The sequence below is a fragment of the Ambystoma mexicanum genome, chromosome 13, assembly GCF_040938575.1.
Source record: "Ambystoma mexicanum isolate Mex_15411 chromosome 13, UKY_AmexF1_1, whole genome shotgun sequence".
NCBI lineage: Eukaryota > Metazoa > Chordata > Amphibia > Caudata > Ambystomatidae > Ambystoma > Ambystoma mexicanum.
In genome coordinates, this window is record NC_090938.1 from 669,275,697 (window position 1) to 669,293,853 (window position 18,157).

At 42.9% G+C, this 18,157-nt stretch overlaps 1 protein-coding gene across 4 annotated transcripts in view; it reads left to right on the forward strand.

The window, feature by feature from the left end:
* The first annotated feature begins 13,289 nt into the window (after positions 1-13,289).
* MLLT6 (MLLT6, PHD finger containing) overlaps positions 13,290-18,157 on the forward strand; it is a 1,444,709-nt gene continuing 1,439,841 nt past the window's right edge. For 2 of the 4 annotated variants that reach the window (XM_069634688.1, XM_069634691.1), the window contains exon 1: positions 13,291-13,769. In XM_069634688.1, the coding sequence (XP_069490789.1) occupies positions 13,661-13,769 (109 nt within the window). In that variant the 5' untranslated portion in view covers positions 13,291-13,660. Of the gene's footprint in view, positions 13,770-18,157 lie in introns of all 4 variants that reach the window. The other 2 variants (XM_069634689.1, XM_069634690.1) reach the window with 2 other exon arrangements.

Consider the following 18,157-nt stretch of genomic DNA (forward strand, 5'->3'; position numbering starts at 1 on the left):
CTGGTAAAAATAGAATAATTAGATACCCTGCTGCATGTGTAGAGACGGTGTCCTACCAGTATTGAATGGGTAAACAGAAAAGAAGTAAACCACTGACATAGGTGCTGGGTTTAAATCCACAATCCAATAGAAATCAGTAAATTAACAAGTTATTTTATTGTAACAACCCTACAGCCAGCACATGTTTCAACTCTTTCTGGGTCTTTCTCAATGAAAAATTGATCACCAATAAGGCTCGCTGTCTGCTGTCTGTCTCGCCATGTATTCTACAGTCTTAATACTTGTTTTTGTCATTTTCTCAATGTAAAATATACCCCCTTTAGGCGAGAAAGATTTCTTGTTCGCCTCTAACGCCTTCACATCTGACACTCTTTTGCAGGAAATTAAACATAACAGAGTAGTTAATTTAGCCCACAGAGCTTTCCTAGAAAGATTCTCATTGTCCGGCCAGGCCTCAAACATCCTTAAGACCACACTCACGTCCCAAAGATGTGAATATCTAGGAGCAGGTGGTCTCATGCACTTGACACCTCTCAATAATCTGCATATTAAAGGATGTTCACCCACTGGTTTCCCTTCAATGTACTCATGACCTGCCAATATTGCTGATCTGTAATTGTTAATGGTTCATGTAAGCTTTAGTCTGAGCTGCCAGGAAATTCACTATGTGATTTACATCAGTTCGTATGGGATTAACTTCTCTCTCCATACACCAATTATTCCATCTATGCCATGCCACTCTGTAGGCCTCCCCGGTTGCTGGGGCCCATGACTCTTTGATAAATTCTCGAGCCGTCCCCGAAAGGCCTGGCTTGGCTCTGTTCTCGCTTCCTGAGATATGGGCACTCTCTGCTCGTAAGAAAGACCTTTCCTCAGATGATCTATCTTCAACCTTTGTAACGCTCTGTAGTGCAGAGGGCCTGGAAAGAGTGCCTGTATCGATGATGACAGACAACCTACCAGCCTTGCTATCTCTCTCAAAGAAATCCCCCGTCTTGTCATCATACTCTTTATTTCCTTCTTTATGGAATTCACCTTCCCTAACGGTAACCTGAGAGTACCCTGAGCTGTCTCTAAGATGAAACCCAGAAATTCCATCTCTTGCGCTGGTTCTAATTCTGATTTCTCCAAGTTTATTAGAAACCCCAGCTGTTGTAGTAAGTCTGTTATCTTCTGAATCTGTTCTACAAGAATCTCTTTGTCCTGGCACATCAGACAAATGTCGTCCATGTAAATAATTATTCTGATTCCTTGTTCCCTGAGGTGACTTACCACTGGTTTCAGTAGTTTGGTGAAGCACCATGGCGCTGATGCTAGACCGAACGGAAAACACTTGAACTCCCATTTCTCTCCTTTGCAGAGGAACTGAAGCAGTTTCCTCTGATTCTGCTGAATCAGAATTGTTAGATAGGCATCTCTTAGGTCTATTCTTGCTAACCAATCCCCTCTCTGTAGGATGTCCCTTAGCAAGTGAATCCCTTCCATCTTGAAGTGTCTGTAAATCAGAAAATAATTCAGACCCTTGAGATTTATCACTGGTTTTATCTTGTGTTTGCCTTTTACCAAAAATAGTTTGCTTATGAAGCCTCCTTGTCATTCTGAAGCTGGACCTATTGCCTTTTTTTGTTTGAGTAACTCTACTTTTCTGTCTAGCAGATCCTTGTCTTGTTTGCTGAACCTTATCTGCTTTGGTATAGTTATCTGTGACGGTTCCTGCCAAAATTCTAACTGAAACCCTTGAACCGCCTGCATCACCCATGCATCTGAGGATATCTCCTCCCATTTTCCTAAATGCAACCTCACTCTTCCTCCCACTGGAGGAATGTATGTCGCTGTACCTTTCGCCAGCGCTTCTGTTTCTCTCACCTGTGTTATTCTGGTGTTGTCTACCGCTGCCTCTCCAGGCTCTACCCCTGCTTCTTCCTCTGGAAGGGAAGAAAGGGTTTGATCTCCGGTCCTCCTGTTCTTTCCAGTGTTGTCTGTCGTTGTAGGACCTGTTATACTGATAATGGCTGGACGAGCGGCCCTTTCCTCTTCCAGCCTTGTCAAAAAACTTCCTACCGAAGATTTTCTTAAGTGATGTTTGAGCCTTGTCCATGGAAGCATACGTGTTGGTGAATTTTGCCATGTCTTTTATGAATAGATCACCAAACAGTTTGCCTTTCGCTGCTGCTACTTGCTCAGATGAAGCTAGTTCTCCCAGCCTGGAGTCCATCTTCATCAGGATGGATCTCCTTCTTTCCGTTGCCAACGCCGTGTTGGCGTTCCCCATGAAGCCTACGGTCCTTTGTGCCCATCCAGCAATGATCTTTGCATCGATTGGCTCTTTCTTCGACTTGGCTTCATCAGCAAGCTGCCATATTCTAGCGATAGGGCCCAGCAGGTCTAAAAGCTTGTCCTGACAAGACCTCCAGGACCTGTCAATTCCTTTCATTATGTCCCTGCCATACCTTCCCAGGAATGTAATTATTCTTTCATCAATTTCCGGTGTGTCTGCCACACCGTCTGGCACTCTAGGCCTGGGGCATTATGCTCTTAGTTTTTTTCTAGCCTGTTTGCTCAGGGGTGTTCTCAGCCTCTTTCTTATGTATTCGGTAATTCTCTCGGGGGGCTCCCACTCATTTGATCTTGGGTGCACCAGTTCATCTGGGTCAAACTCGTCCATTCGAGACTCTTCATCCTCCCTCCTGCCTTTTTTGTTCTTGGGCTCCCAGCCGTCACTTTCTGCTCCTGCCATCAGATTTAGAACTGCTTCTGCAGTATTCTTCAGATGAATCATCTGAGCTGTAGTTGTGTCTCTCCCGAGACCTCGCCTTCCTCTTGTCTACTCTGGACCTGTGTGTGGAACCCGGGGGGGTCTGGGAGCTACAATCCCTGCAGGTCTTTCTCTTTCTTCCCCCTCGGTCCCTGCACGCTTTGTTCAGCTCTGTGATACTCTGTGACAAAGCAGCCAGGTCCTGCATTATGCGCCTTTCCTATCTATGGGGTCTGCCGGCACTATCCATCCTCTGTGCAGCTTGACTCATGCGCAGACCGCTAACATGAGGTCCCTCAGATTCATTAGAGTAACCACTCATCTTAAAGTCGTGCCGTGTAATTAATGCGCAGTTTACTTGGGTTGCCCCGGTCAATTTGCTTATATTTTGTTCGTAGCTAGGCGCGTCTCCGATATTATTATAGTTTTGCCTGAGACTATGCCCGTCTGATTAAGAGAGTTAATTATTACTCAATACCTTTAAAAAGGTATTAGCTCCTAAATACGGCAGTTAATGAGGGATTTGCTCGTAGTTTTACTTGGGACTGAGCCTGTCACTTACTTAAATTGCAGCAATGGCTAATCAAGCTTGCAGTGCTGCTTTTTTGCCACCAGGTGGCATCTGCACAGAGCTTCGCTTTGATCCCTCCCCCGTGTAGCGTGCGTTGAGCAAGGCTGTTACCAGATAATGTTTCTGAAGTGAGTCTGCTCTTTTAATGCGCTCGTAACTCTCAAAGGACTCCCACTGTCTGTCTACGGATGTTCGCAATGGCACCGGAACCGAAAAGTCCCGTTGCGCCGTTGCAAACTTCTGTGTCACAGTGCCTCCTAACGAGGTGAGATAAAACGCCGGAACAAAAATCCTGTCGCGTCCACTCTTATGCGGATATGCTCCGCCGATGTTCCCTGATGCGCCGCATGTTTTACTATACACTATCTACGCACGCCTGCATACATGTTAAACATTATAAACATTCACTCATTACAAACATTCAAATTGTGAGAATAAAGCAAGGTACTTATCTCAGCTGCTCGAGCAGCAAAGAAAGAGGAAGGACTGTGTTTTAGGCAGTGTTTATAGGGGAAAGTGTGATCTGATTGGAAAGTAGAGGTCACATGGCTTATGTGAACTTATTTATTTTTTTTTTATTATTGATTTAGTTGAATCTCAACTTTTCAATAAACAACATTTTAAATAATAAACAAATTTTTACAATATTAAAAGTAATTTTTCCTCTTTTCTTAATTACATGAGAAAAATAAAATATAAAAAATAATTTTCTTCTTAGTAGTTCTATGTACAGAAATTGAAAGAAACGAGTTTGTACATTAAAAAAAGTAAACTTCTTTCTAGTTCATATATGCAAAGATTAAGAAGGCAATGCATTATCATATAAACGTGTATAGCAATTCAAATTGTCACTAATAACTATCAGCTGCTATTAAAAGAACTGGATAAAGAAGAGAAGAATTGTGAAAACATTCACCACATTTATGTTATGTCTCAATTCCAATATGGTTAATAAATTTCACAATCGCTATCTGAACCTTAGTGAGGCGAGTATGATAGAGTCCATAGTTCATTAGATGTCAATGATCTATAATGTTCAAAGTACGGTTTGAAATACAATATCCGTTTCAACGTTAAAGCAGAGCATTCCGTACATAAGTGTTCCATAGTCTCTTTCTGGTTTTGAACGCAGCAGAATCGACAATAGTTCTCAGCATTTGATATGAGCCTTCTTCGGGCCTGTATTTGTTTGGTGCTAGATAAATTTAGACGAAAGCGTAAATATGTTCGTCTTAGTTTGACGTCTGGGAATTTTAGTAGGTAAGACTCGGTCCTGCCCATCTTTTTACATTCAAATGGGATTTCCTTAAATGATGTGTACCGCTTGCATTGTTCTATCGTATTAATCCAATCAGTTTCCCATATCTTAGTTTTTGCTTTAGTAGGGTTAGATACAAGGAGCTCTATTGCGATGCTTGCTGCGTCCATTACATGTTGAACAAGTTCTCTCCATGTACTTGGAAAAGAATGATTCGATAATAGCATATACATGGCTATTTTCTTTATTAGCAACACTGTATGTGAAGCCATGACCAGCTTTCTGTAAAGGTTTATTACACGCCAAGTATACATTCCAAATAGTGACAGCAGACCTAATTCATATCGTAATATCGGCATAGGCAAGCTATTTGGCAGACCAAGGATACTTTTCCAGTAAAAGCCTTCAATTTTAGACCAAAATTTCTCCGATCTGGGTGCTTTGGTATCAGACCAATAGAGTGTAATTGCCGCAGCCTTTTTTAAGTGAAATGTAATAGCAGCAGATAAAGTAAACTTTCCCATTTTCGCTTGTATAATCTTAGCTTGGGCAGCTGCTGTTTTCATCTTTATTTCTACAGATCTAACATATGGTAGATCTGTGACATTATTGTTAACATTTTTACCCAAATATGTATACTTGTCAACGACCTCAAGTGTTTTACCATTAAGGTGCCATTTAAATTTTTGTATTTTAGTCCGAGATTTCGGAAGGCAGCATAGGATCTTAGTTTTTTCAATGTTAATTTCTAAATGATTTTTGATGGCGTATTCCTGCAGAGTGGTTAGTAGTTTCTGTAATCCAACCAGAGTTTTAGACAGTAATAGCAAATCATCTGTATAGAAAAGCCACGGAAGTGGGGCAGCACCAAGTTTCGGAGGGTCTGACTCTACAGATGCAAATTCTACTCCCAAGTCAGCAATAAAAAAATTGAAGATGGTAGAGGCAAGGACACATCCTTGTTTCAGTCCACGATATGTCGGGACAGGCAGTGACAACTTGCCATCTGTTGTAAGTCTGATCTGTATGGTCGTATCTGTATGTAACTGTGTTATGAAGGAAAGTAAGACATCTGGACATCCTGCCGCTGTTAACTTTTGCAACATTAGAGATCGGCTAATAGAGTCAAAAGCCGACTTGAAGTCGACAAACGCCAAGTATATTGGTTGTTTTGATTTAATAATTTGTTGTTGAATTGCTGTTATGGATATGAGGTTAATGGAAGTGCCCATTCCTGGGACAAAACCCGTCTGATGTGGATCAAGCAAAGTATGATTGTTAATCCACAGGGTAAATTGTCTCAATATAATTTGCAAGAATATTTTTGCTGGAATATCCAGTAAAGCAATCGGTCTATAACTAGAGGGTAACTGTCTATTGCCTTTTTTGAAAATAGGCACTATTATAGACTTCCTCCAGTTAGATGGAATTCGATTTGTGTCACAAACGTCGCGATATATTAAGAACAATATTTGTGCCCATATATCAGGGTATGTCTTCAGGGTAACATTGGAAAGGCCATCAGGGCCCGGGGCCCTCGAAGAACTCAACTTTGCCATAACATTTTTTATATCATCTATGTCAAACGCCAACAAATCTTTGGGCAAACTGCCATATGATGGTATGTATGGACTTTCATCTTTGGCAGCATATAATTCTAAGAAATGATTCATCCATACCAGCTCCGGGACAGCATTTATCTGCAAGGATGATTGAGATGTTAAAGATGTTCTATGCAGCAAGTGCCAGATTGCTTGAGAGTTCCTGGAAGCCACCGCACAAAGAAGCATTTCGCTGTCCTGTTGTAACAAAAGAGCTTTGTGGGCCCTAATCCAATGTTGCTACTTGCTTTTAAGAGTTTTTATTAATGTTCAGGTTTATTGCTTTTTGTTTTCACCTCAACAAATAGATGTAGTATAGATGTATAATCACAGTTTCTCAGACCGCACCTGTTTTTACCGGACCAGTGTGTTGCTAGGTTGTCATAGAAACTTTGTAATTTATCGTGATTCCAAATCAAACGATTTCGTCCACTATTAATGTGGATTTGTCCACTCATATTATCTGATGTTGGTAAGGTATGAGGTAGGTTCCAATACCAAGACATAATAAGCTGCTCATGGTCACTTTGATTTTGCGTCCGAATGTTGAAGCTCTTTACGCATGTAAACATGTTATGATCTACATATATATAGTCCAAAGTTGCATGTTGGGTTTGCCTTCGCCAAGTTGGCTGAGCGGGTACATCACCTTCTACTGAACCATTGAGAAGTAACATTTGCCTATCTTCCATGAATTCAACCCATCTACGTTCCGTCTCATTATACGAAGACTTTGTGTTAGACAGATCATGTAAGTTGAGATCACCCACAATAATAACAGATGTAATAGACATATCAGCCACAATCATGTCCATAGTTGCATACATTAGTTCAAAAAAAGTATCCTCACTCTTTGCCATATGATTCCAATATATATTCACCAGTGCCATGGTATAAAATGACACCACGATTTTGACCACTTGAATATATGGACTTGGAGTTACCCAATTCGTCAAAGTTAAACCACTAGAATTTTTGACAGCCACAAGTAGTCCCGCCATTGGTCGACCTTTTGCAGGACTTATGGCTGGATTAATAACAATCGAGTGGTTATTCCATACGGGAGGCGTGCCTAACCATGTTTCCTGTAATGCAATTATATCAAAATCATCCAATCCACTCAAAGTGTTATTAAACAGATGGCTGTGACCTCGGGTATTCCAAGATAGGAGAGATAAGGGTGTGATGGAATCAGTTCTTAATGGCTATGAGTTCTCAATACATCATTGATGTTGTGGATTCACACGACTTTGATAAGCTCTACTTGGTGTCTGTAAGTTATCTCTGTTGTTGGAATTTCTGGTCGAAAGTTGCAGGTTCGGTGTCAAAGTTCCCGCGAATTTATCCACTAAGCTGATATAGTTTGCATAGGATTCATAAGTCAATGTGAAGCCCAAGCTATAGATGTCATCCTTTGCCTGCCATATAAGATTTAGAATAGCTCCTGATCGTATCCATAATCTAGCACTCGTAAGATCATTTTCATGGAGAAAGTCAACCCTATCTATGTCTGTGGTTGATACATCCTCCAAAGAAATGACATCAGTTAGAATGTTCAAAATAGAGGTCCTGTTGAGATCATATCTCTGGTTTATATCGGATCTACACTGTATTATTAATGTGTGGGAAGGAGGAGGTTTTGAAAATTGCCGGCTATTTTGAATTGTTTTGGTGTTATGCTCAGAATGACTTTTAGTGTTCTCACTTATGATGGGTGTAAGTAGATTTCTCTCCGACCCCTTAACATCTTGGAGATGTGTACCAGATTGCTTTTGTGAACCAGATATGATTGCATTGTCTTTTGATTGATTAGCAGTTCCTGGACCAGAGAAAAAGTGCAGCATTAACCTTTCCATGTCAGCAAGCCTTTTTTCCTGCATATTAGACATGCCAATGGCACACTGGTTGGGTAGCACTAGTGGTTGATTTAGAGCAAGAGTAGCCCCTTTTTCAGTAAGATCTTTGCTTGTCGGGATCTCATTTGTTTTTATTGCCTCTAGAATTTCATCCAAAGGCTCTCGGGGTGCCGAGTCAGTGACTGGAGGCAAGGTATCATTTTTGGTTTTGTTTACTTTTTTCCTACTGATGTTCACATATTTCTTGCTGATGGCAGCACTTACATCTAGAATTTGTTTATTAGGTCGAGTTAAACTTTCAATAAATGATTTGGATGCGGTGCTAGTGGGCAATGAAGGATTCTTGTGATTCTTTGTCTTTTTGACGGGTATTACGTCCTTATTTTGTTTCTGTGATGCGCTAGCAGTTTTAGAAAAAATACCAAAATCCACAACTGTACCTACTGAATTTAAAGGCGTAAAAGTTGATTCTTTGATAGTGGACATACTAACACTTGCATTATCATCCGAAGTCAAATTGTCATTTACAGTTTGAGTACAGACACAAATCATTGAAGAGTCCGAGATCTCAACATGGGAGAATCGGGGGCTCACAGATTTCAGTGAATTCAGCTCTTTTCCTTTCAATTTAGGGCTTGCCAAAGTGGCAGGTGTCAATATCAATTTTTGGCTGTCCTCAAAGGTTTTTTGCAATGTTTGACGTTGTGTAAAGAGCTTATGTAGGATTATGTTAGTCTCTAATTGTTCTTTAGCTATATAGTGTGGAGTGTGGCTGTCTGTGAGTGTAACTTCGCATCAATGTGCTCATACAATTTGAACATCGTAGTAAGGGCCAGATTCATGGCCACTAATGTGACTTTATCACAGGGGATTTTTTTTATCAGAGCCTCTCAGCGGTGAATGTTCGGAAAATGAGATTAATAACGGTGAAGTGATAGGAGCTGTAGCAGGGAATAAAATAGGAGATTGTGAGAGAGAGGAATAGTGAGATACGTTGATATCCCCAGTCCCTTCTTTAGGGATTCTCGCATTCACTGGGGTGTGGTTAGGGATAGCTTCATTTTGTGATGCTGAAATGTTTTTTGTAGGACTGCTAGCCTCACTGTCAGCTAACATAATGGAACTTTTGTTTTGTGCTGAGGAATTATTCTCAGCTGAACAGTTTGCAACCAAATCAATGAGATCCGTAACCGAACTAGTGTTAGTGGTTTTTAGCGACAGTGCACTAGAACCTAGGCTTGCAGCCATCACCAATTGATCCGGTAGGGTATGAATGAGACTGGGGCTAAGTGTTTCCAACAAAGGGATGGAAGTCACTAAGGCCTCCATTGTGGGTGCAGGAGTAACTCCCTTCAATGGACTACTTACATCTGTAGCAGCCAGTTTCTATATTTGCATCGGCTATAAGGACAGTTCCTGCGCTCACTGGGTAGAAGGAGCGGATATCTGAGGACACTGCAGTCAAAGATCCTCCTGCCAAACTTTTCAGTCTGGCACTATTTTGTTTCTCCTTAAGTGGTGTGTACTTTAGCCGCTGTACCAGTCTAAGGGTTTCCAATTTTGACGGCATATTAGACTTTAAAGTATATAGGTGATGCAGCATAAAATAATTATTACGTCAGACACAAGACAAGAAGTTACCCCTCCAGTCCCCTCTGCACTTACTTCAAACAATAAGTCAGTGTTGGAGATATACTACCATGCACACTTTCAGCACTCCCGATAATCGATCTAGGAAGCACTGTTAGTTTTAATACTTTGAATTCAACCCTATGTAAGCATAAGCAAGACTGCGCTACACCACCCAAGCAAGCTTTATCTCAAGAAACATCTTAAGATCCACTATCTAATTAGAACTAGAATACATGCTCACCGTTCTCAGTTAACAGTGAACAGCGTACTTTAAAGTACTTAAAGGTGCGCGCGCAGGTGCGCTGCACCCTAGGTATTTGTAGTTGCTGGGAGGGACTGTCAGGGGGCGGGTTCAATAACACCACACCAATCACTGACTCTCTAGGAATCAAAAAGAAAGAGAGACCGTGTTAGCACGGAAACGCACGTTACCATTAAAGTGTGCTAATTCAAGCTAATCAGTGCATTAACACAGCGTGATGGCGTGATGACATTTAACGTTTAAAACAGCTTGAACAGAGCCAAAAGCAATCACCTAGGTCAGGCAACTTCTGTGTCACAGAAAAGTATGTCCTCCTCCAGAAAGCAGTCCTCTGCAGCATGCAATGTCCGTGGAACTTCAAACAAAAGTCTTCCCAGGAAACAAACGATTTTCAAACGTTTTTGCAACGTGTGCCACAGCGAACAGCGTACTTTAAAGTATGTGAATTTATGAAAAACAGACTACAAATTCACTGCAAGTTTTGGGAATTGTAGTTTTGTTGCACTGTTTTTTCAAAATTATTTGTTTATACTTTGCTGCTCGAGAAGTAAAGAGAAGTTTAGTAATACGTACTAGAAGGCTTCTGGGTTTAATACAGCCAGGTGTGGAAACCAATTCTAGGTTAGGAGAAATAGGAACAGGATTTAAAGGGCAATAGGAAATAGGCGCATGGCAATGTGTTCCTTTTCTCCGGCCGTCAAACGTGTTGCTGAAACCTTTGAAGTTGCATACATGCCAACATTTCAACCCACCTGAAAGGGGAACTAAGTGAAGATTAAGAAGTCGTCTACCGGTTGGGGGGCACGTTTTAGGATGTTTGATCAGCAGAAGAAAGAGGAAGGACTGTAGTTCAGGCAGTGGTTATAGGTGGAGATGAGATATGATTGGACTGAGGGAGCACATGGTTTTATGAGCTTATGAAAAACGGACTACAAATTCACTGCAGGTTTTTGGGAATTGTAGTTTTTTGTTTCATGGTTTTTCATAATTGTTTATTGTTACTTTGCTGCTCGAGTAGTAAAGGAAAGTTGTGAGCATAATCTGAGCCTCTGAGTCTTGACATTGAATCAGTTCCCAATGGCTTATGCATGTAGAACTTCTCAGTGTTGATTGATTCACGCATCAGGAAATTGGTCTATTATGTGACTGAAGAGGATAACGGACAAAGTCAGTGGCAACATGAGGTCCTGAAGAAGAAAAGGATGGCGCAAGGAATTTGTGTACGTTTTTTGAGCCTTGAAAAATATACCCTGGATGGAAAGCACGAAGTAGGTCAATGGAATCTCCGTTATACGTACTAGAAGGCTTCTGGATTTAATACAGCCAGGAGTGGAAACCAATCCTGGGTTAGGATAACTAGGAAGAGGATTGAAAGGGCAATAGGAAATAAGCGCGTGGCAATGTGTTCCTTTTCTCCGGCCGTCTCACGTGTTGCTGAAACCTTTGAAGTTAGTTGCACTTCGTTATCTTTCGAAATCCACGCCCTTTGCAGCGTGTGTCTGTTATTCCTGGATTGATTTCCCTTGTCGGTCGACTCTATGATACGTCCCCTCACGCGCCAACCCCCACTTTCATTCTCATCCCCAGTCGTCTCTAGTGTTTTGCTGCGACCCTGTCAATTGAGAATAGTAGCAGCTCCTCCCACGCCGCATGCCCTGCGCCGTGGTTCCTTGCCTCTGGCTCTCTCCCGTCATGCTCCGCTCTGTGACTCCCTGTCGGTGCCGGTGTTGTATAAAATCCGTCTCCCCCTGGCAGACTGCAGGTTTTTGTCTCTCTGGATATAAATCCCCTGTGCAGGTTGTCCTAAGTGAGGGGGGACTCTCCCTTAGAAGCTCTCTTCTTTCAGGATCACTTTAGTTACTGCTGGGAGATTTGGTCTCTGCTCGCTTCTGGTTTTATTCCAAATCCTTCTTCTTGTGTCTCTTCCCTGTATGTTTGGCCTGTTGTGTCTTTAGCGCGTTGTTCACCTTGTTCAGGTTTTATTTGGACCCCGGTTGCATTCTGGAAATCTGCAGGAAGTTACACCACCTCATTCAGGTTACAGGGTGGGGTATTTGCACCAAACCCACTCAAGGGACCGCGTTATCGTTCCTTTTGACATTCCATATTTGTTTTCGAAAGCAACGGGGTTCTGGCTTTACATCGAAGATTCAGCCCCACACCCATAATAATTTGTTATCTGTAGAGCGCTTTTTTATCCAAAGTGCTTTACATAGGACATATGTACATACATTATTATTATTATTAACAGGGGAAGGGTGAGTACCATATGGGGGTGGTTGTAATAGCACTCGTATTCCTTTTTGCTGCTTATATCTGACATTTTGAATAAAGCTATTCCTCACCTGATTGTTGAAACATATTAAGAGTGATGCGCACTGACATAGGTTATTTATGTTTTAGGCATTTTGTATGAGCCTACAGAATGTCGATTACATTATATTTTTCATAAGAATTCTGGCATGTCTTGCTACAGTGGTATACAGTCAACATAGCGCCATATAATAAAGTAATACTTAAAATAAGGTGGTACAAATAATGTTTACTGAAATTAACTACACAACTAAAAGGGATAAAATCCCCAAAAAACGAATTCATATTTTATTTCACAAATAACAGAAATACATGAACAAAATTAAAACACATTTGGCCATTAGCAGTATGGTTTAGACCGGGGGAAGTCATGCCTTTTTTAAAAAGATTATCTTTTAAGAAATCAATAAATGGAAATGATGGAAATATGGAAAGTACAAACAAATAATGTGTATTATCACTGAGAGCTGCACACTGCTGTCCCAAAGAAGTTAAGGAAAGTAGAGCCTGGCGAAAAAAAATACTTTACATGATAAAGTATCCGGGTTTTCCAAATAGGGAAACATATTTTGTAGTAATTGTTAAAAGAATGGCTACGTGATGCTGTGTGTTGGTCGGATCGGATCAATGTTGCAGAGCAGTATGTGATACACAAGCCACACGTTTGAATGCCGAGTGTCACGAATTCAGGTAATCACTACGCCTGGCATTTGTTTGAAGAATAAGGTCAATACATAGTCAATAACATGGAATTGGCTGTACACATGGCCAACATTACAACTTCCACTTCACGCGCCAATACACAATTTGCTGGCGTGGAATTATCTATTTAACTTGTCGAGATTTTACGAATTATTTCTATTATACACATATCGCGAAATGCCTGGGATGTCCTCCAAGGTGCTTTTTAAAAGCAGGTGTTACGGGATTGAGGATGCAACGAGCCGTCATTCCCGACCAGGCCAGGCGGTGGCAGACGCGCAGACCTTCTCAACCGGGAGTACAATGAAAACCCAGGATTCAAGGATTGTTGGTGACCCCTCGTAGAAGTAGTCTCCCTCGATGTGGCTGGCCTGGCGCACACGCTGAACCCACCAGCACTTTCGGTTGCACTCTGGTAGTCGCACAGATCTGCTGGAGAAAGGGAAACGAGAGTAAAAAATGCCTCCCTCCTGAGGCTACGCTGCGCCCCTGAACCTAAGACTTTACAGAGCGACAGCAGCATGCAGGCCGGCAGGAGGGGCAGCCATGATTACTGAGCTCAGTCAGAGCCCGTTGGTGCCCTCAGCACCGTGAGGAGGGGGCGCTCCGTGCTTCCCCCGTTCATTGTCTGCCCCCAAGCAGATGAGGGCCGGCTCGGGGGCCCCGGGGCCCGGCTGAAGCAGGAAGACGCCTACCAGCCCGATGGAAGGATGAAGGAGATGGTGGGAGGCTGCTGCGTGTGCTCCGATGAGAGGGGATGGGCTGAGAACCCACTGGTTTACTGCGACGGCCACGGCTGCAATGTGGCCGTACACCAAGGTACCGACCGGCAAGCGGCATGGATAAGGATGAGGGTCCATACCGGGGAAAGAGAGGCTGCGATGACTGGGAGGGGGAGGGGAGAGGAAGAATGGAGGTGGGAAAAGGCAATCCGGAAAGACAGATGGAGAAAGGAGGGAGATGGACATAGCCAAGCAGGGCACACACGGAGAATTGGTTATGTAGAGAGGAGATGCTGGGAAGGTGGAAAGGGGTGGGGGTGGAGCGGCGATAAAGGCAGGATATGTGTTGTCTCTGAACGTGTTTGGTTGTATGTTTGCGCTACCGATTACTGCTAAAATACATGCCATGGCATAGTAAAAGAGAACGAGGGAGAACGAGGGACCAGGCTGCCAGTGACTCAAGTGCCAAGAGCACAGAGGATTCGGGCAGCCAACAACACCAATGTTTGAGGCACATGGAGAGGAGCCAGGCTTCCTGCAACATACATGTCTGGGGCACCGGAAGAAGAGCCAGGCTGCTTGTGGCATCCCTGATAAGGACACAGGAAGAGGCGCGAAGCGGACAGTGACATCAATGCCAGGGGCACAGGAGGAGGAGCCCGGCTGACGGTGGCCCAAGTGGCAGCGGTAAAGGGAGAGATGTTTAGCTGATAATTACCACTTTCAGGGAGAAGGAAAATGACCCATGCGGACAGACACACGCAGGGGGACCGTAATACCAGGGGAACAGGAAGTAGAAGCAGGTCTACTCCTTGGGCTGACAGTGACAGCAATGTCAGGGGAGCCGGGGTCGCAGAGAAAGAGTGTGAAGAGTAGGGTTGAAACCGAAAGCAATGTTAGGGAACAGAAGGTCACCCGTTGAAACTGACACCAATACAAGGAAGAAGACCCATGCAGACTGACACACCAATGCCAGAGGCTCCCGATCAAGGGGAACCAGGTTGAAAGTGACTCCAACGCAAGGGGCAGGAAAAAGAGCTCACGCTGTCAGTGACATCAAGGCTAAAACCCCAAGAAGAGAGTTCGGCTGAAACTAAAGCCAGTGCACTGGACAAGGAAAGGGAGCCAAGCTGGCCTTCAACTAAAGCCAATACCAGAAACAATAAGTGGCCAAGCTGAAAGTAGCGACAATGCAAGAGGTAAGGAAAACGAGGCAGATTGGTGCTTCAAAAGAAAAAAAGAAGATGCTCCAGGCTGGTGCAAACACGGATGCCAATATCCAGCTGTGCGATGTTAGTGGAACAGGAAGATGAGGTTGGCTGCCATCATCCCTTCGTACACAGTTACTAATAAGGTTGTTTTATATGGTACGAATGAAGAGCTTGTTTTTAGCTAAAGTGGAAATGTCTCCAAAGCTCATAGAGCTGATTGCATCTCTTTAGACTGTGTGTGCACATTCTGCTCTTCGACAGTGTGCATTTACACAGAATAACATTTCCTCCTTATAATAAACAGAAGACGAGTGTCTGCTGCACAGGGACGTGAGAGGGGCAAGACATGGACTGCCCAGGATTTGCAACATAACGTAATTATGAGGGACCAGTGGCGAGAGCAACACGCAACATGGGATTGGAGAAAAAGGCCAATCTAATTCCAAAAGGAGCACTTCTGAATCAACTTTCAGACAGGAAAGATGATGAAGAACTGGAGAAAGGTGGGTGAGGGTATTTCCGGGCCCCCAGTACCTGAAAGCAGACAACAGCTTAACACTTGCAAGCCAGACTATCACACTGACTCTGGTGGGACATTTGTAAAATAATATTATTTAACCATTGAGTGGAAGATTACACATTAGAATGGTTTTACACGCAAAAAGTCTTGCCAGATAAAGCCAATATTTCTTTTTGTATTTATTAAGGATTTTGATATAGTACTAGTACAGCTTTATGAGCACTCTAAGGATAAATGGTGGGATGGGAATGCAAGGTTCAGGAGCTCTTCTTGAAGACTGGATAACAGGACTACGGGTAGATCTAGGTGAATGCCGTTATGAAGAGGCTTATGGCATTGCTGTGATGGGAACCGGCTCAGTTACTTTGCACCTGGCATTAGCTATTTGGCTGTCTTTGGGCTTCAGGAAGTCCTATTGGCAAAGGCAGCAAAGGAGTAGGAGGTCTTTATGCCTCAGTGGAAATGTTTGGATGCTTTGACTGAAGGACTGACAAAACAACTCGAGGCAATTCAACCAATGGGATTTATACCTTTTTTAAAGCCCTCCATACTGCTCAGAGCAGACTTACACAAATGTCGATGTGGAAAGGGAGTCATGTTGGTAAACTAGGTTAAAAAGTCACTCAGTAATAATAGCAGAGAGACAATGTACGTGTGGTCTAATTAATACAAACCAGATACCAGGGAGGTCAGCTCTTGTTCTAATAATCTTCAATTCATTAATTCATGACTTTTCAAAGGAGCTGGTAATTGTGGCATGCCTCTTAGAAGATGATTCAAGGGCTACAAATTAGTTGATACACAGCAGGGTGGGAAAATATGCTGAAAACGTAAACAACTGTAAAAGTGGTCTGAATGGAGCATCTTGTACTTAGTGCATAGAAGCATTATGGAGCAGCATAGAGTGGCAGGTCTGTTTATGAACGTCACCAAACAAGAGGAATTTGGGAGCGTTATGTTATGCCAAGCAGTATTTGTAAAGCAAGCCATTTGTTGTTTCAATGGAAAATAATGTTTTTGGGGAGGGATGGACCTCCCTCCCCCTACATTCTCGGCAAACCAGAGTATGATGTAAAAAGGTTCTTGGCTTTGGGGCGGCCCAGTCATGAGGTTTTGTGCAGCACCTGAGGGTTAGTCTTAATTTGGGTGTTTTGAACAATGTTCTGGAGGTGTGTGGTTTCATGTCTTGAACTGAGGTGCTTTTTACAGTGTGGCTGGGTTACCAGTAACTCTGATAAATGATGTTTGGTTATGCAGGTAGTGTGTGTTAGTTTGGGTTAGTGTGAGGTTTATGATATACAGTGACTTAAACGTGGCCAAACATGGTGACAATGAGAGCAAAACGCATCTTTAGATGCTAGGAGGTTGTTCAGTGTGTTGAATAGTCTTCTGTCCTTTCCCCAGATACCCTCACCTTATCTCAAGCTACCACACACCATCCTCAGTGCTTTCAACATGGGGCTACTCTTTCACGCAATGTGTACGTTTGTAACCTCCACCACAAGGGCTAGGAGGCTTAACCTCTAAACCTCTTAAAGCTCCACATCATCTCATCCTTCCCTCTACTACGACTCCTCCCTACTGTAGCCATTAGCTGTCAGGATTACTGCATCATCCTGATTATGCACCTCGCGCTGTATTCCTTGTCTCACTTTTGACAAGCTACTGAACTTTGCCACTCGCTTCTACCTCCCTTAATCCTCACCCACCTTCATGCACCACATCCATTTGTGGTGACTGTTGATGCGCAATTGCTGCATCTTTAAATTCCTTCTTGTGTTCAAAGCAATCTGTGGATTAACCCCTATTTCCTGTTACACACCCCCTTTTACTATTGAGCTCTCAAGCCTGCCTTAACTTTCTGTTCCCTGTCTATCTCTGCTCCTTCACACATCTTGATCCCCAGCACTGGAATGCCCTAACATAACATCTTTCCCCACTGTGTCAGGATTCAAAACTGTCTCAAAAAAGCACATTCCTACCATTTAACGAGCACCATAGTCATTTGAAAGCATCATCCTTATGCCCGCAAGCTTCCACACAGCCCCATCACCTGCACATTTGTGTACAAACTATAACTAGTAACCTCTTTATCTCTCAGTTGCATTGTGAGTTAGATAAAAAGGTGAAATGGGTAAGCTATGCCAGAAAGTAAATGCTAGATGCTGTCATTAGTCAGTGGTATTGCCCACCCAAAGACCATAACACACAACGTAGCAAAGTGTATTCACCTTAAAGTACCACCAAATCTCCTCCACTGAGAGTGAAATCACTTAAACCAGTGCGCATACCTACATAATTTTAAGCACCCGGAGCCAGAGGTGGATATAACACAGCTACATTTATACATATGTGGCAGAAATTCCCCATGACGCAAGCCTTCTTAGGCAAACTAGTCAAGGTGTTGGAACAGTTCTTTGCTTAGACACTGAGGGCAACAGTTACACTTTTCTTGCTTGAGTTAACAGGGGTAAAGAAAAAGCGGATTACGATTCACATGTTGGGTTTGGTCCTCTGCAAAACGACAAATTGCACAGCAATGGAAAGAGTCGTCGCCCTTCTGCGTGGGTACCTGGAAAAATAGCAATGCCAAACACAGCAGAATTAGGCAGAAATAATTTGGAGAGGGTAATACGTCTATTATTTATGGCATACTTTCTCGGAATGAATGTTACATTCACCTGACCTAATGCCACCTCAGCTCTGAAATTTGAAAACGTCAAAAAGGGCATCGCTTATAGTTAGCTGGGTGTT